Source organism: Xenopus tropicalis, chromosome 4 (assembly GCF_000004195.4).
Source record: "Xenopus tropicalis strain Nigerian chromosome 4, UCB_Xtro_10.0, whole genome shotgun sequence".
Lineage (NCBI taxonomy): Eukaryota > Metazoa > Chordata > Amphibia > Anura > Pipidae > Xenopus > Xenopus tropicalis.
In genome coordinates this window covers 5,627,719-5,647,169 of record NC_030680.2, presented here as the reverse complement: position 1 = coordinate 5,647,169, position 19,451 = coordinate 5,627,719, and the positions used below count along the sequence as shown (strand labels likewise).

General features: G+C 45.1%; 1 protein-coding gene across 2 annotated transcripts in view; it reads left to right on the top strand.

Moving 5' to 3' along the window:
* mrvi1 (murine retrovirus integration site 1 homolog) overlaps positions 1–18,110 on the top strand; it is a 50,644-nt gene extending 32,534 nt beyond the window's left edge. For both annotated transcript variants that reach the window (XM_031900396.1, XM_018089935.2), the window contains 13 exons: positions 450–1,004; positions 5,710–5,788; positions 8,143–8,266; positions 9,917–9,947; positions 10,955–11,095; positions 11,376–11,507; positions 11,627–11,768; positions 11,858–11,907; positions 12,209–12,316; positions 12,889–12,953; positions 16,198–16,317; positions 17,158–17,286; positions 17,563–18,110. In XM_031900396.1, the coding sequence (XP_031756256.1) occupies positions 450–1,004; positions 5,710–5,788; positions 8,143–8,266; positions 9,917–9,947; positions 10,955–11,095; positions 11,376–11,507; positions 11,627–11,768; positions 11,858–11,907; positions 12,209–12,316; positions 12,889–12,953; positions 16,198–16,317; positions 17,158–17,286; positions 17,563–17,803 (1,917 nt within the window). In that variant the 3' untranslated portion in view covers positions 17,804–18,110. The remainder of the gene's footprint in view (positions 1–449; positions 1,005–5,709; positions 5,789–8,142; positions 8,267–9,916; positions 9,948–10,954; positions 11,096–11,375; positions 11,508–11,626; positions 11,769–11,857; positions 11,908–12,208; positions 12,317–12,888; positions 12,954–16,197; positions 16,318–17,157; positions 17,287–17,562) is intronic.
* The last annotated feature ends 1,341 nt before the right edge of the window (positions 18,111–19,451 follow it).

Here is a 19,451-nt window from a genome sequence, read left to right as displayed (position 1 = left end):
CCTTTATTGGAGCTCCCTATAGATCCTCTCAGGTCCCTGTCCCAGGTTCAAATGAGGGGTGGGCGTGTCCATGCCAGAAGCACATTAGATGGGGAGGAGCAAATCACTGCTCTGCACAAGCAAAGACAGGCTTCAGTTCCCTATCAGGTCATCCTAGCTGCTGATTGGTTCAGCCCCCCTGCACAGCTTGGGAAAGGAAGCAACAGGAAGTGGGACAGATGGGCGGGACTAGTGGGGTTTTTGAAGAAATTTTCAATAAATTGGCAAAAAACACCACTTTTTAAAGCAAACTCCTTCTATATTTAGATAAGTACAATTCATTGGCACAATATTGTTTTTTTACACAATATCTGCCCTTTAAAGAGAAGCTTACCCAGATGACGTCATGCCCAGGTCGTTGTATGATTCTATGATGTCACTACTGATAATGATGTTCTTGGCTGTTCCAGAGCGCCACGAAGGGACTGGCCAATGGGAAGCAGAATGACCAGAGGAAAGTTTCCCAAGGAAGGCTGTCGCCGCGCTCCTCGACCGCCAAAGACGCTCTCTCTGAGCAGAAGGAGAACTTTGACCCTCTGAAGCACGTGTCCAGGAAAACGAGCGGAAGCGACGGCTGCAAACCGTCCCTCTCTAACAATGAGAATGGGCCCGGGAAATCCATTTTAAAGAAACCCAAAGAGATGGACTCCGTAGGGAACGCGGTACAAGGCCCCGGGGCCACTAATCCAGGGATAAACAGTAAGGGATTATCAGCGGAGCAGCCAGATCCTAAATGTCTATCTAGATCGGAGCCTGGAGACTCCGCCGGTCGCCCTCCTCTCTTGAGGGCACTTTCTTGGGACAGTTTAGCCCCTGCACAGACGGACAGAACCCACACGGGGAATGAAAAGGACTTCATCGAGAGACTGCACGACCAATGCAACAACAAACTGCCCAAACTTGTTGGTTTGAAAGACTTCCACGTCCAGCCGGTGCGACTGCAGAAGCTGACCAAGCTCAGAGAAGTGAGTGCCGGTATTATTCCTTTAGCATTACTTGGGCGGGTAATAGTCTGGGAGTTATTGGCCAGTAATGCTGGCTCTTTCCATACAAGTTGCACCAGGGCAGTTGCCTATAGCAACAAATCAGAGCTTTGATTTCATTTCCCAACTTGCAGTAGACAGATCAAAACCAATTGCTGATTGGCTGTTGCGCTTCTGCCTTTTCGTGCCTTCAGACCTTCCCACCAGAGGATCGTATTTGGTAATTAAGTGGAATGTAGCTGAAAGCCTGGCCGGTAAAAACGATGCTTGATCCCAATGTTATTAATAGGGGAGAAAGGTAAATATATAGGAACAGGTTAAAAGGGTTGAGGAGACCGCCTCATACGTATGCAAATAAGTCAAAGGGATTCTGGGAACAAATTCATTCAGGCTCATAGAAAATATATAGTAAAGGTGGCCATACATGGGCAGATTTCAGCTGCTGATTCTGGTCCTTCGATCAATCTGGCATTTTATCTGCCCGTGTATGGGCACCTCTAATGGGCCTACCTGAATACTGTCCAGATCTTGATAGGGCAGGTTTAGGTGGGCATATCGGGAGAAGATCCACTTGCTTGGTGCCCTTGCCAATGAGTGAATCTTCCCATGTATGGCCCCCTTAAGAACGGTATTTTCTCCCAGAAAAGATGGCGACCCCCAGGGTTGGACTGGGCGCTACTGGCCCAGACCAGATCCCCACCTGCCGCTCCCTGCCCCAATTGTGGTGATGTATAAGGATATATAAGAAGAGGGGTAGTGCGACTAGTGTGGCTACGGTTGGGTTGCCCAGGGCCAGATAGGGGTGTGTGAGGCCCACCCAGGCTGCTACCCCAGGGGTCCACACATCCCCTCAGGGGCCCCGACCACGGGGGGGGGGGATGGGGGTGGTGGTTGGGCCCCTGAGGGGATGTGTGGGCCCCTGGGGTAGCAGCCTGGGCGGGCCTCACACGCCCCTATCCGGCCCTGGGCAACCCAACACACACCTGAACCCTTAAATGCCTTCCGAAAATGAGAGGCTACTTCCAGGGGAACAGATGGAGAGGCAGAGGGAATGGGGTTCAGGGACCTGACTCACCGTTCCAAGAACCGTCTTCTTTCTTTAGTCGGTTTCTATAGTTCAGAGATGACAGGGTTCAGAATGGTCAGTTCTGAGCAACTTTTCCATTGGTCTTCATTATTTATTTTATATAGTTTATGAATTATTTGCCTTCTTCTTCCAACTCTTTGCAGCTTTTAAATGGGGGTCACTGACCCCGGCAGCCAAAAAAACTTTTGCTCTGTGAGGCTCCAGCTTCATTGTTATTGTTACTTTTCAATGCTTATCTTACTATTCAGGCCTCTCTTCTATTCATTATTCTCTCGTTCCAACCACTGCCTGGTTGCTAAGGTAAGTGGAACCCTAGCAACCTAATAGCTGCTGAAACTCCAGACTGGAGAGCTGCTGAACAAAAAGTGAAATAATTCAAAAATGATTAAAAATTAAGACTAATTGCAAATTGTCTTAGAATATTACTCTCTACATCATACTAAAAGTTAAGTCAAAGGTGAACAACCCCTTTAAGCAGCTCAACTGAGTATTAGTGCCACCCAGGGCTGAATGTTCCAATCGCCAGTAAATGCTTGAATCACTAGTGCCACCCAACGCTAAATAGGTGGCACCTAATGCTCCAATTACACGTGCCAGCCAGCAATAAGAGGAAAGCTCCAATCACCCAGCACTAAATGCTCAGCTCACTACTGCCACCCAGTGGTCAGTGACAATTTAAATTTCACTTATGTTTTAGTGCTGGCTGCTTATGTTGCTGGTTTCTCTTTACCATCTTTGGGCCAGCAGGTCTCTGCTTTGGCATTAAAATTACCATCTGCTTTGTAGGGTCAGTGACTGGCAAGGACTGGCAATCTGTGGGTTCTGGCAAGATGCCATAGACAGTCACTATTTATTGGGATGGTGGGGGGAGGGCTGTTTGGGCCTCTGTGTACTTGGAATGCCGGGGGCTATTCTGAATCCCAGTCCGAACCTGGTGGCAAGCACTGAATGACTGACCCATTCAAAGGGTCTGAAGGGAAAGCAAGAGAAAGCTGTAGTTGCACAAGGTAGCGTGGCCCTTTAAGAGAGAGCTGTTTGTCAGAGGAAGAATGAAGTGAGGAGCAATGGGGTGCGCGGTTGTGTAAACAGGAACACACAGATGAACTGATGTGACAGATTCCGCAGCGTCCCATGGATATATCCACAATATTGTCAGGAGAATCTCTGGCTCCTGGAACCCTTTCCTTCCTGAGCTGATAATAACAAGCGTGGCTGATTGATTGCTCAAGATTCCACAGTCCCGACAAACAGGCAGAGCCAGAAAGCAGGGTGTCGGGGCGCAATCAGGTGCTGAAATAGGAGAAACCTTTCTAGATATCACAGAGGGGGTTCAATTGGTTCTAAGTGTAGAAATGTACAGACTGTGGAAAGGAAATCATTCTATAAGGATCTATAGGGTGGGATAGAAGAGCAGTCTGTAAGGATCCATAGGGTGGGATAGAAGAGCAGTCTGTAAGGATCCATAGGGTGGGATAGAAGAGCAGTCTGTAAGGATCCATAGGGTGGGATAGAAGAGCAGTCTGTAAGGATCCATAGGGTGGGATAGAAGAGCAGTCTGTAAGGATCCACAGGGTGGGATAGAAGAGCAGTCTGGAAGGATCCATAGGGTGGGATAGAAGAGCAGTCTGGAAGGATCCACAGGGTGGGATAGAAGAGCAGTCTGTAAGGATCCACAGGGTGGGATAGAAGAGCAGTCTGTAAGGATCCATAGGGTGGGATAGAAGAGCAGTCTGTAAGGATCCACAGGGTGGGATAGAAGAGCAGTCTGTAAGGATCCACAGGGTGGGATAGAAGAGCAGTCTGGAAGGATCCATAGGGTGGGATAGAAGAGCAGTCTGGAAGGATCCCTAGGGTGGGATAGAAGAGCAGTCTGTAAGGATCCATAGGGTGGGATAGAAGAGCAGTCTGTAAGGATCCACAGGGTGGGATAGAAGAGCAGTCTGTAAGGATCCATAGGATGGGATAGAAGAGCAATCTGATCCATAGGGTGGGATAGAAAAGCAATCTGATCCATAAGGGTGGGATAGAAGAGCAGTCTGATCCATAGGATGGCATAGAAGAGCAATCTGGTCCATAGGGGTAGGACAGAAAAGCAGTCTGATCCATAGGGTGGGATAGAAGAGCAATCTGATTCATAAGGGTGGGATAGAAGAGCAGTCTGATACATAGGGGTGGGATAGAAGAGCAGTCTGATCCGTAAGGGTGGGATAGAAGAGCAGTCTGATCCATAGGATGGCATAGAAGAGCAATCTGATTCATAAGGGTGGGATAGAAGAGCAGTCTGATCCATAGGGTGGGATAGAAGAGCAGTCTGATACATAGGGGTGGGATAGAAGAGCAGTCTGATCCGTAAGGGTGGGATAGAAGAGCAGTCTGATCCATAGGATGGCATAGAAGAGCAATCTGGTCCATAGGGTGGGATAGAAAAGAAGTCTTGAAGGATCCATAGGATTGAGAATAGAAGAGCATTCTGTAAGGATCTATAGCATATATGTCAAACACAAGGCCCGGGCAAATCTGGCCCACCTGGCTGTTTTATGTGGCCCTTGGTGAGTGTGTCTGACCATCCAGCCTGATCCATTTCCATTTTCCTCACATAGTAACTAAGACTAAGGTGTATATTTATCATGCTGTGTAAAAAATGGAGTGAAGCATTACCAGTAATGTTGCCCAAAGCATCCAATCAGCAATTAGATTTCAACAGTAGCAAAGTATCTATTGGCTGCTATGAGCAACATCACCGGTAATGTCTTATTCCACTTTTAACACATTGTGATAAATATACCCCTTAGTATCTTACTAAGTATATTAATAAAAAAATTTGGCCTGTGTTTTAGATTTCAGCCCCCTTATGTGATTGAGTTTGACCCCCCTGATCTATAGGGTGGGATAAAAGGTCTGTAAGGATCCATAGGGTGGGATAGAAGAGCATTCTATAAGAATTCATCGAGTTGGGATAGAGGAACAGTCTGTAGGGATCCATATCATTGGGATTAAGAGATTAGTCTATAAGGATCTATAGAGTTGGGATAGAGGAACAGTCTGTAGGGATCCATATCATTGGGATTAAGAGTTTAGTCTATAAGGATCTATAGAGTTGGGATAGAGGAACAGTCTGTAGGGATCCATATCATTGGGATTAAGAGTTTAGTCTATAAGGATCTATAGAGTTGGGATAGAAGAACAGCTCATAATGATCCATAGGGTGGGATAAAGAGAACAGTCTGTTAGGGGTTGGGATAGGGGGGCATTAGTGCAGCTTGGGAGGAGTGAGCCCCCCCAAAAAGCTCTCACTTCCTATCAACCGTCTTAGCAGGATTTCGGCCTCTGTCTGGGGATTTCAGTAACCAATTTCTTTTCTCTTTATCCTGTGAGCCAATCCTAGGTATTGAGCCAACTAAGGGGCCAACTTGGCCAGCACTGATACTCTGTTCATTATTATCCCAGAGGCCCTGGTGGCTCAGTCACCGTTACAGAACCGCCAAACGGAACTTCTTTCATGTCAGAAATACCCTCGAGAACAGTTACTTAGAACCCCCACACACATACAGTATGGGCAGGAATGGCTGAGTCAGCATTTATGTTTCCTCTCCTTTGCAGGAACACAAGTTAATGAGGAGTCAGAATCTCACTGGACAGAAACTCCCAGATCTGAGCGAGGCGGCCGAGCAGGAAAGAGGTGCAGTATGGAAGGTGTCAGATTGGTTGATAGGGTTCAGGTATAGGAAGGGCCCGCCCCTGGGGATGCAGCGTAAACTCATAGGAAAGGGTGGGGTGTTTAGTCTGTTATTTCTGTGAATGGGGTAACTGGGGTCAGGGCATGTGTGAGGGGCATTATGTATGCTTTATGGGCATGAATAACCTAAAGGGAGAGAACAATATGGCAGCACCACCCAAATGTATTACAGGTATAGGACCCATTATCCAGAATGCTCGGGACCAAGGGTATTCAGGATAAGGGGTCTTTCCATAATTTGGATCTCAATACCTTAAGTCTACTGAAAAATAAATAAAACATTAATTAAACCCAATAGGATTGTTTTGCATCCAATAAGGATTATTTATATCTTAATTGGGATCCATTACAAGGTACTGTTTTATTTCTACATAGAAAAAGGAAATCAGTTTTAAAATTCTGAATTATTTGCTTATAATGGAGTCTATGGGAGGCAGACTTTCCGTAATTTGGAGCTTTCTGGATAACGGGTTTCCGGATAATGGGTCCGATACCTGTATTACAAATATACAGATACAGACCAGCCAACATATACATTGCAATAAGGGGTAATTCTATCTTAGTTGGGATCAAGTACAGGTACTGTTTTATTATTACAGAGAAAAGGGAATCATTTAACCATTAAATAAACCCAATAGGGCTGTTCTGCCCCAATAAGGGGTAATTCTATCTTAGTTGGGATCAAGTACAGGTACTGTTTTATTATTACAGAGAAAAGGGAATCATTTAACCATTAAATAAACCCAATAGGGCTGTTCTGCCCCAATAAGGGGTAATTATATCTTAGTTGGGATCAAGTACAGGTACTGTTTTATTATTACAGAGAAAAGGGAATCATTTAACCATTAAATAAACCCAATAGGGCTGTTCTGCCCCAATAAGGGGTAATTATATCTTAGTTGGGATCAAGTACAGGTACTGTTTTATTATTACAGAGAAAAGGGAATCATTTAACCATTAAATAAACCCAATAGGGCTGTTCTGCCCCCAATAAGGGGTAATTATATCTTAGTTGGGATCAAGTACAGGTACTGTTTTATTACAGAGAAAAGGGAATCATTTAACCATTAAATAAACCCAATAGGGCTGTTCTGCCCCCAATAAGGGGTAATTATATCTTAGTTGGGATCAAGTACAGGTACTGTTTTATTACAGAGAAAAGGGAATCATTTAACCATTAAATAAACCCAATAGGGCTGTTCTGCCCCAATAAGGGGTAATTATATCTTAGTTGGGATCAAGTACAGGTACTGTTTTATTATTACAGAGAAGAGGGAATCATTTAACCATTAAATAAACCCAATAGGGCTGTTCTGCCCCAATAAGGGGTAATTATATCTTAGTTGGGATCAAGTACAGGTACTGTTTTATTATTACAGAGAAAAGGGAATCATTTAACCATTAAATAAACCCAATAGGGCTGTTCTGCCCCCAATAAGGGGTAATTATATCTTAGTTGGGATCAAGTACAGGTACTGTTTTATTATTACAGAGAAAAGGGAATCATTTAACCATTAAATAAACCCAATAGGGCTGTTCTGCCCCAATAAGGGGTAATTATATCTTAGTTGGGATCAAGTACAGGTACTGTTTTATTATTACAGAGAAAAGGGAATCATTTAACCATTAAATAAACCCAATAGGGCTGTTCTGCCCCAATAAGGGGTAATTATATCTTAGTTGGGATCAAGTACAGGTACTGTTTTATTATTACAGAGAAAAGGGAATCATTTAACCATTAAATAAACCCAATAGGGCTGTTCTGCCCCAATAAGGGGTAATTATATCTTAGTTGGGATCAAGTACAGGTACTGTTTTATTTTCTGGATAATGGCTTTCTTGATAACAGATCATATTCATATACACTTATACCCAGTCCCCCTTTCCAGCCCTTATACTGTGTGGCCCTAGTTACATGTTATAGGTCTGTGCCGGCTGATAAGTGGCCTATAAGCTCCAGGCCTGGGTTATTCCTGTCTGCTGGTTACGCATGTCCTGCTGTGGTCGCTTTATCTCCAGCGGCGCAAACCCAATACTGAGCCCCACAGTTCTCTCCCTTATTCCCCTGGCTCCCCGGCACAGACATGGACTTGCTGGATACACCAGGTTCTGCGTTAATTTCTCAATTCAATTTAAGGGGCCCTATGGTCTCTGAGCTGAGCCCCCTTGTTATATAGGAGTATGGGGGGGTGCATCTGGTTTTTACGCGGTTTAGAAATGGTTAGAGATGGTTCTGAGTATAGGATCATTGCAAGAACCTCTTTCCAAAAATAATCCTTATTGTGTTTCTATATAAGGTCCCTCTCCTGTCCCCTCCCTGTCAGAAGATGGAGAAGAAGCCAAAGGGGAGTCGGATGTTATGCCCAGTATCCCAGATATTCTCTTACGGAAGCTGCGGGTCAATCGGTGTTTGTCCAACAGGTACAGTCTGGAGCTTACTGGGGGGGGCAACAACAAGAGAAGGTGCCACTAGTAACTTACTGGGGGGGGCAACAACAAGAGAAGGTGCCACTAGTACCTTACTGGGGGGGGCAACAACAAGAGAAGGTGCCACTAGTAACTTACTGGGGGGGGCAACAACAAGAGAAGGTGCCACTGGTAACTTACTGGGGGGGGGCAACAACAAGAGAAGGTGCCACTAGTAACTTACTGGGGGGGGGGGGGCAACAAGAGAAGGTGCCACTAGTAACTTACTGGGGGGGGCAACAACAAGAGAAGGTGCCACTAGTAACTTACTGGGGGGGCAACAACAAGAGAAGGTGCCACTAGTAACTTACTGGGGGGGCAACAACAAGAGAAGGTGCCACTAGTAACTTACTGGGGGGCAACAAGAGAAGGTGCCACTAGTAACTTACTGGGGGGGCAACAAGAGAAGGTGCCACTAGTAGTTTACTGGGGGGGCAACAAGAGAAGGGGCCACTAGTAACTTACTGGGGGGGGGGGCAACAACAAGAGAAGGTGCCACTAGTAACTTACTGGGGGGCAACAACAAGAGAAGGTGCCACTAGTAACTTACTGGGGGGGCAACAAGAGAAGGTGCCACTAGTAACTTACTGGGGGGGGGCAACAAGAGAAGGTGCCACTAGTAACTTACTGGGGGGGGCAACAACAAGAGAAGGTGCCACTAGTAACTTACGGGGGGGCAACAACAAGAGAAGGTGCCACTAGTAACTTACTGGGGGGGGGCAACAAGAGAAGGTGCCACTAGTAACTTACTGGGGGTGCTATAGAGAGAATACACATGGGGTAATAGTGAACTGGAGAATTCAGCTCCAAGTGCCGTTAGCCAAGTTATTTTACTGCATTGTGATGTTGGGGCTGCAGATTAGATTGCAAGCTCTTGGCAAAGTATAGTCCTGCACAGCCAATGAAAAATTATTAAAGATAGGGAATATGTAACTTCTTGCAACTTCAAGAAACCCACCTAAAGGGGTCAGGGAGCGTTGACAAGTCAGACTATTTTCCCAAGCAAGACTCTGTCATATTCATCGGTGTAGTCATCAAAGGGCAAGTAGTGCCTCATTTTTCTCATTGCTTGCAGACAGAGCCCCCCCCCTTCCCGGTTTCTCCCACTGCCACTTGCACCCCAACAATGCTTGCAGAAGCCCCCCAAGATAAGCGCTGTCTCTAATTCCCCCTAGATCAGTAGTTGACTATCTCACAATTACACCCTCTCCCCACCTCCACGCAAGGCAGCTGCCTCTGCTACCTACTCCTGTTTCTCCATCATTTCCAGCTTCCTATACATGAGTGACCCTTGCTCACATGGAATTCAAGATGGCGGCTAGATGTTTTGTATGAATAGGGGGTTTTGGGCATTTCTCATTGTGGTATCTCAGGACTGGCAGAAGTATATTTGTTCCATTTTGCTTCTCCTCTGAGCTCACTGCCCACCCTTTCCCATAAACTCTCGGCTGCTACTTTGTGTTTTAGTGCCGATTTCTCATCCACCCAGGGACCCCCCAATCCAGTGACTCAGTGCTCCCATGGACGTGACTAAGCACTAACGTTTCCTTACCTTATGTCACTCGGGGTTCTCTCTAACGACTCTCAATCTGTTCTTTATTGCAGTGCCCCGCCGCTGACTGAAAAGGAAGTAGAGGTGAGACACACAAATACGCACAGTCACATAAATACACAAACACACTGACGTAAATACAGGCAGGTAACTCCCACGATAGAGGAAACCATTTAGTACATTTAGGAAAGACAAGTGCGTATAAAGCAGAAGGTTCACACAGGTTCTGAGGGAGCCTGGTTGCATTGACTCACTTGGAACCATCTCAACTCTATGGTATGTAAGTGCTTCCTGTAGCTCCATAGCTTTGGCCCTATGTGGCCCGATCCTTGGTGACACTGGTACTGCACAGTCTCATTGAGTTGAATGCCTAAGAAGTCAATAGAAGGGCCCAGATAAGGATTCCATGAGACTATGAAATGTTCTGCTGGGGAGTTTTCTCCACTGGGCTACCCCAGCCATCTGCAAAACACCCTCAACTGACCCTAGTTGCCTCCCGTTTAATAAAATCTCTAGCCTGAGAACCATACAGTAGAACATTTTTAAACTTTTTAGAACCTCCTCTACTACCTGTGGGCAGACAAGCCAATGGCAGGTGGAAGTAACTCTTCTCCACTAACTGAATTCAAGTATCAAATCTTTTGATTTTTCTGGAGTAGAGGGTGGTGGGTGCAGAACCAAGTTTAGTCTGGGTAGAAGGGAAGTGTCCAAAAATTAACCTCAAGTGAGGTTGACGTCTCTTCAAAACACGTCTAGGAAACACTCTATGTATCATAGCTTGTAATAGACAACTTTATTGCAAAAGTGATCCTGCAATAAGTGTGAAGACACACGGAGCTACTTAGTAGCAGCTACTTGCTACACCAGAAAATACCCTGCCTAATACCCTGCAGCTTTAATGTACCAATCAAGTTCAGAATTGGGACTAGCCAAGGGTGGGTGGGGGAGTCTTCAGCTCTAAGGCTTAACACTGAAACTTACTAACTATTGAAGGGGGTTATCACAGATATTAATAATGGGGGTAAGCCTCCTCAATGTGGGGCCTCTGGGGCGATTTTTAATTAAATATCATTGCACGTGTCGTTTTCCAGAATGTATTTATTCAGCTCTCGCTGGCCTTTCGCAATGACAGCTACACCCTAGAATCCAGGCTGAACCAAGCCGAGAGGGAGCGGAATCTGACGGAGGAAAACAACGAGAAGGAAATAGAGAACTTTAAAGCAACCATCACGGTGGGTTGAGCTAATGGTGCCGCAATAAAACACACAGGATTGGTGCCAAAGTTCTGGGCGTTGTAAATGGGTTTGAGGGGTGGGGCAAACATGTCTGTATGCAGAGAGGGGATATGGAAACATCTTCTGTGGCTTTGTTAAGGTCAGCAGGACCAAGAGTTCACTGCTAATGGACAATAATCATGAGCTAAGGTCATCTCAAAAGTAGCTTTGAAGGGTCTAGACATGATGGGGGTGCAAGTGTCCCTCAAGATGACTTGATACCCATGTTTCCATTCAGTCTTCGGTGTCAATCTGGCAAAACAGCGAGCACAGGGAGGCATACCAGAAGCTTCTAGAAGATATCTCAGTCCTTCACAGATTGACCAACAGGCTCTCGAGCAGGGCGGAAATGGTGGGAGCTGTTCGGCAGGTGAGTGCTCTTCTAGGTCACTTACCCACTCAGCATCTCTGGCAATGGCACACGTGTTCAGCTCAACAACAGCAACACGTGCCATTCTGAATCTCTCATAATCCCTCGTCTTCCTGCAGGAGAAACGAATGTCGAAGGCCACAGAAGTCATGATGCAGTATGTGGAGAACCTGAAGAGGACGTACGAGAAAGATCACGCTGAGCTGATGGAATACAAAAAACTGGCAAATCAGAATTCCAGTAGGAATTATAGTGGCTCCGGTAAAGAGACTTGTTGTATACTTGAGCATATACATGTCTATATACTGCACAGTTGTCATTGAGACTTATGATATATATATATATTACAGATGATGGGGTGGCTCGTTCATCAAGATCCATGTCTCTAACGATTGGCAAGGTACATTATCTTACCCTATGGTGTATCATACCAGCATCTTTCATTATCACTACAGACAGGGTTCACTTGGAAAGGAAAATTAGTGTATAGAAGACGGCTAAAATTCATGGTTGGTCAGTGATCCACCACCTTCCAGCTGAGGTCCTTGGCCTACTGAATTACCTATCCTGAGCAACCAGCTCTTATCCTATAGGGTCAGGCATTCATTGTTTATACAATAAGCTTGAATTTGCCAACTGAGCTGTGATTTTTTCTCTAATCTATGGTTATCTAATCTATGGTTCTTTTCCTTGTGCCCTAGAACATGCCGCGGAGAAGGGTCAGTGTGGCTGTGGTCCCCAAATTCAATTTACTGAATATCCCCGGTCAGTCACCGAACACATCTCCTTTACCCTTGATGCCGCCCCTTGTAAGTAATCATGACACTGTTTTTTGTTTTATCTACCCTTCCATCTTACTAAACTGCAGCCATAATCTGCCTTGAGGTGGATACCCCAGGGGCTGTTTATAAAACCCATCATAATAATAACCTGTGCTCTTTGGCTTAAGGGGATAGGTCAGTGTGTCTTAAGTTCATCTCTCCTACCTCAGGAGGAAGGAAGTCTTCCATCCTTAGTACAAAAGTTTAGCTAAGGGGTCCCCCCCGTCTCACCCTATGCAGAGTAATGGGCAACCAAGAGCATGACCCCCTTTTGTGTTTTCTATCTATTATTCCCTATACCATCTGACATGGGGAAAAGTGGGGTCAGGTGCGTGCCTAGAACCATCTCAATGTTCACCCCTTCACTATGACCAGCGCATATACAAGGCCTTTTTAATTATCACTGGGACCCAAAGATTTCCTTGCTTACTTGGGGGGAGACAAAGTCACACCCTTATGGTAACCATAGTTGACCTAGCAATGATTACCTGTGGACTTCTTGACAGCCAAGAGTGTTCAGTTTGTACAAAAAAGTTAATAGCATGTTCCTTCCATAACAGACGGAGTCACCCATTGGGAGAAGCAGCTCACCCGTCCTGCCAACGCAGTCTCCACTGGTAGAAAAGTAAGATTCCATATTTATTTTGGCTTATGCCCCACAAAGCAGGGTATCTGTAGTCTATGAGCCTTATATTACATGGTTCTGATGTGACTTGGTCACACAAATGATCAAATAATATTGACCCACCATTGGGTCATCAAAGAGCAAGGGTAAACTCTGTGGCTCTTCCCACTTCCTGGTCTGCCAATGCCCTATATAGGGGCCAATGAACAGGGGCCCATAGATCCACCAATGGTCAAGCTTAAATCAGCCAACTTGATCACCATATTGCCTTTAGTTTAGACGTAATGTAGGAACCTGGTATTGATGCCACTCTGACCTGATGCCCACATCAAGCTGCTTTGGGACCAGCCTTGTTTTTATAGCAGAGAGTTGAGATGATTGGATCTAAGGAAACACTTTCAACAGGGTGTTTTTTCCTATATGGAAAGAAAAAAGAAAGGACTCCACCTATCATTCAATGGCAGGTTCTGATGAATATTTCCATGGGGACACAGGATGTCCATCGTGCTGGAAATAAACGTGACTCGCCCACCGCTTCCATATACAGGGTCCTGCTCTTAAAGCTCCAATTATCTTTGCAGGAAATTCTATTTACTTTGAAGGAACCAACTTGCTGACATAACAGTTAGTAGGGAACTTGCAAAAAGGATGTGATAAAGTAAGGGCATAACCAAGAACAGGCCGTTTGGCTGTCAGGCTTGAATGGGGTATTGAATTCTGAGCAGTAAATCATTTAGCAGATCGAGGGGGTTAGCGAGGTCACTCGGCTAGAGAAGGACTCCTGATTCCTATGGAATTCCGCTGAATTAGGTTTTGTCATCACAGAAATATGTCCATTTCTAACTAACATATACATTGCTCGACGGTAGCTTATCTAGTGTAGAGTCGGAGAACATCGGAGGCATCTTCAGCCTCATAGTGAGCGGCAGCAAGATCATTTTGGACTTGCACATCAAATGGATCTTGCCTGGTCCTGATATTAATCTGAGGTGCCCCTCAGCTCATAACAAGGTTACAGATATATAGAAACATTGGGGTAACAGTCACCCCGCTATAGTTCCAGGGGTACCCAGGGCACAAATAAGCACTCACCCCAAATCCCCCCCTAACTGGCCTTCAGGCTGGGCCCCCTTAGCTCATAACAAGGTTACAGATATATAGAAACATTGGGGCAACAATCACCCTGCTATAGTTCCAGGGGTACCCAGGGCACAAATAAGCACTCACCCCAAATCCCCCCCTAACTGGCCTTCAGGCTGGCCCCCCTTAGCCCATAACAAGGTTACAGATATATAGAAACATTGGGGTAACAGTCACCCCGCTATAGTTCCAGGGGTACCCAGGGCACAAATAAGCACTCACCCCAAATCCCCCCCAACTGGCCTTCAGGCTGGGCCCCCTTAGCCCATAACAAGGTTACAGATATATAGAAACATTGGGGTAACAGTCACCCCGCTATAGTTCCATTGGTACCCAGGGCACAAATAAGCACTCACCCCAAATCCCCCCCTAACTGGCCTTCAGGCTGGGCCCCCTTAGCCCATAACAAGGTTACAGATATATAGAAACATTGGGGTAACAGTCACCCCGCTATAGTTCCAGGGGTACCCAGGGCACAAATAAGCACTCACCCCAAATCCCCCCCTAACTGGCCTTCAGGCTGGGCCCCCTTAGCCCATAACAAGGTTACAGATATATAGAAACATTGGGGTAACAGTCACCCCGCTATAGTTCCCCCCATATTGCTTAAAGCTCAAGAAACACTTAATGAGCACAAATTCAGTTATTCTGTCCCTTGGCCCTTTCTACACATTACATTTTCTTTGTTCTCTGAACAGTTGCTCATTTAACTCGACACCCACCCCCTGCACTGGAATTTCTCAAAATTCTGCCCTTGTCTGGAAGCAGAAAACCCTTCCTTGTTTCTTCAGATTCATCTAATGAGATTTGTTACCTTATAAACACTGATTAAAAATAACCTTACCAAGGAATATGGGATTGACAGTACAGTATGGGGGTAAAGCTTATTGTGTGCCCAGAACATTCCTTCTCTGTATATTTGTATTTATACATATGGGTAGGGGGTGCCATAGTGTTTCCCTTAGACAGTACAGTATGGGGGTACAGCTTATTGTGTGCCCAGAACATTCCTTCTCTGTATATTTGTATTTATACATATGGGTAGGAGGTGCCATAGTGTTTCCCTTAGACAGTACAGTATGGGGGTACAGCTTATTGTGTGCCCAGAACATTCCTTCTCTGTATATTTGTATTTATACATTTGGATAGGAGGTGCCATAGTGTTTCCCTTAGACAGTACAGTATGGGGGTACAGCTTATTGTGTGCCCAGAACATTCCTTCTCTGTATATTTGTATTTATACATATGGGTAGGAGGTGCCATAGTGTTTCCCTTAGACAGTACAGTATGGGGGTACAGCTTATTGTGTGCCCAGAACATTCCTTCTCTGTATATTTGTATTTATACATATGGGTAGGAGGTGCCATAGTGTTTCCCTTAGACAGTACAGTATGGGGGTACAGCTTATTGTGTGCCCAGAACATTCCTTCTCTGTATATGTGTATTTATACATATGGGTAGGGGGTGCCATAGTGTTTCCCTTAGACAGTACAGTATGGGGGTACAGCTTATTGTGTGCCCAGAACATTCCTTCTCTGTATATTTGTATTTATACATATGGGTAGGAGGTGCCATAGTGTTTCCCTTAGACAGTACAGTATGGGGGTACAGCTTATTGTGTGCCCAGAACATTCCTTCTCTGTATATGTGTATTTATACATATGGGTAGGGGGTGCCATAGTGTTTCCCTTAGACAGTACAGTATGGGGGTACAGCTTATTGTGTGCCCAGAACATTCCCTCTCTGTATATTTGTATTTATACATATGGGTAGGGGTGCCATAGTGTTTCCCTTAGACAGTACAGTATGGGGGTACAGCTTATTGTGTGCCCAGAACATTCCTTCTCTGTATATTTGTATTTATACATATGGGTAGGGGTGCCATAGTGTTTCCCTTAGACAGTACAGTATGGGGGTACAGCTTATTGTGTGCCCAGAACATTCCTTCTCTGTATATTTGTATTTATACATATGGGTAGGGGGTGCCATAGTGTTTCCCTTAGACAGTACAGTATGGGGGTACAGCTTATTGTGTGCCCAGAACATTCCTTCTCTGTATATTTATATTCAGAGTGTTCTTCACCACTTTTTTTCCATTAAACAGTGCAAAGCCAAGCACAGAGACAGAAGGAGAGGCTCCAGTGGGGGTTCCAGTTCGGAATGAACCGGAGGAAATCAGCCCCGAGATGAAGGCAAAGATAGAAGAGGAGGCTTACAACAAGGGGTACAAACGACTTAGCTCCAATCTTTCTCCAGTAGAATGAACTGAGGGGGCCAATAGTGAGAAAACATGGATTCCCTGCAACAGGCACAGGCAGTCATTCCAGAATGGGTTGCAAGGGTTTGATAATTATGTCTGAGTCCACTATTTGTGTTGGGTGCCGGTAAAATTGGGGTTTTTTGATTGTTGATCCTTTCCTCATAATGGAGGAATCATCACTAGGTTTCCATGGATAAGGGATCCTCATCTCATATTTATAAGTATATTAGACTTCAACTAGAACTCTGAGACCTCTATAAGGGCCCCCCTCGCCAAATCCTTGCAGTATATGGTAGGGGGTTCCCTACTCTACATAATCATTTTTATTCTGGTCAAATTAGCATTGATCATGTCTCTAATTCTCAAAATGCCAGATGCTTTGTGGGGTCCTCATTTGAGCATTTTCTCAACTATAAACATCAAGGAGTGACCATTATGAATGAACTCGATACTGGGCAGGTTTCCATTGGGCACAGAAGGCTGCCATAAGATACAGGGTCCCCCATAGAACACTGGGGTCACTGCATCATGTAAATGGGTAATACATTAACGAACTGGGACTGCCTAGCTTGGTCCATCCCACTCTGCAGCCAATAATTGAAGGCCTCATTCTTACCGAGGTGATCCCCACTATCTCTTTGGCCAAACATGGCCATGGCATTATGGAGGGTTTCACTGAACTCATCCTCTTAGGACTGTATGTAGTAATTGGTGCCATTGGGACATATGGTTCTGTATCCATGGCGATACTGAGCTCAAGAAAAATAGGTCCTGACTTTTTGGTTATTTCCTTGTTTTCTAAAGGTATCAAGAAGGTTTAAAAAAGATCCAGGGGATGTCTTTATTTAAGGAGGAGGAGGAGGAGAAAGCAAGTGAGGTCATTGCTGAGTGTGAAGATGAAGTAAAGGAGGAAATAACAAAGCTCAAAAGCAGGTGAGTACTAGTGGTATGTTATGGGGGGGTGGGCACTGCGTTGTCTTGGATACAGGACCTTGGTGGGCAAGTGTTTACAGAGTCCTGGTACATGGAAGTCTCAATGAGGCCTGGGGGGCCCAGCCGTTATATTCTCCAATCTAAAAATATAACAAAAATAAGACTGATCAGGGGGAAATTTCTTAGTGGTTGCCATGGGTTACTAGACTGTACCATTTCCCTTTTCCTACTGCTATATAAATATATACATAAGTGCTTTCTTGTTTTCTTTCACAGTAAAATTGAAGAATGCCTTGACTATGTACAAATGCTGTACCCCAAGTTACTGACCCATTGGAATGTCCTCTCCATCGTGGCCGCTGGGATAGTCCTCCTCGCCGTCTTGTTAAGCATCTACAACTCATTCACGTCCTGCTCCGAGCTGCCGGCCGGCCACCATGGGAAAGCGTCATGTTCAGCCTCTCAGAGATATTCCTGGTGGACCTCAGGGCTTCCCCATAAGCAGCGGCGGCAGTGAAAGATGGAGGGAGCGGGATGGGAAAGTGCCGATACACTGAATTGTGCAGGGAATACTACACAGTACGTGTCCAGCCGAGGCCTCCTAGTGCCTCATATGGACTGGACTCATGCCCAGAGAGCGACCAAGAGCAGATGTTTGGAGAGCGCCATTGGGCAAACCTCAAGGGAATGACCAAGAACAGAAGTCGACAGTCTCCACTTCAATGTATTTGATGTTACAGAATGAGCAAAGCCGATTCCATTCGTTCATTCGCTGACAGACAGCAGCCAATTGGAAAATACATTCCGGTCATGTCTGAAATATTTATGGCGCCTGATGTGTGAATTATGTACCCCAGATCTAATAATGTACCCAAGATACTCGTGAACTCCGTGAATCAGTTTTGTATTATAAGGGATAATGTACCCCCTACTGTAAATGATAAGGATATTAGCAGTCACTGAGGGGCTCTGTGCCCATATAAAGGCACAAGGCTGCAGGCTGAGTTATACAGGGAACTCTGAGTATCACTCATGCATTATAAGGGATAATGTACCCCCTACTGTAAATGATAAGGATATTAGCAGTCACTGAGGGGTTCTGTGCCCATATAAAGGCACAAGGCTGCAGGCTGAGTTATACAGGGAACTCTGAGTATCACTCATGTATTATAAGGGATAATGTACCCCCTACTGTAAATGATAAGGATATTAGCAGTCACTGAGGGGTTCTGTGCCCCCCATATAAAGGCACAAGGCTGCAGGCTGAGTTATACAGGGAACTCTGAGTATCACTCATGTATTATAAGGGATAATGTACCCCCTACTGTAAATGATAAGGATATTAGCAGTCACTGAGGGGTTCTGTGCCCATATAAAGGCACAAGGTTGCAGGTTATACAAGGATCTCAAGGCACACAGTTTATATACAAGTCATGATATTCCTTGGTGACTGCTAATATCTGCAGGATATAATGTACAGTCTGTTCCCATCCTGAGATGCTGAGTTGGGATGTTTTATGAAATGTTTTGGCTGACGAATTTGAAAATTAATATTGTTTCCTGTTCTCTCAGTGTCAGCATTAATGTATGATGAATATCCTCCCATGGTGGGGTGTGAGTATGTGAGAATGCGCACAGACTGTAAGTGTAAGTGTATAAGTGTAAAGCTTGACATTAGAGGTTGGGTTGAGGGCTATCAAGTTCACAAGAAATCTTTCAGCGAAGCCCATTAGTAGATATCAGGTAGTTTGGAGCTGAATCCTCAATACAGACGTCCCCTCCTAGGGTCCACTGAAATCTATGTAATATATTAATTCCGCCCGTTCATTTTACATTGGAGAGATTCTTTCCCCAGCTGATAAGGGAAATCTATTCTACCAGACACCCACTTTGCCCCCACTGTTCCCTCTTATCTCACTGCACTAATGACACAGCTGTTTTCCACCTACAGGTCCCACATACTATTTAGAATTCTGAACTTATCCAATCTAGACTGTGAATTCAATCAGCCCCTTTTTTCCAATAACTCACTTATTTCACTAAGATCCCTCCCTAATCAGCTTCTAGTTCCTGTTCTGGGCAATCAGATGTCCCAAGACCCTATTTCCATTCCCACCGAGAGAGTAGAAAGAAGTGGACTTTCCAGATGAGATGGAATAAAATTC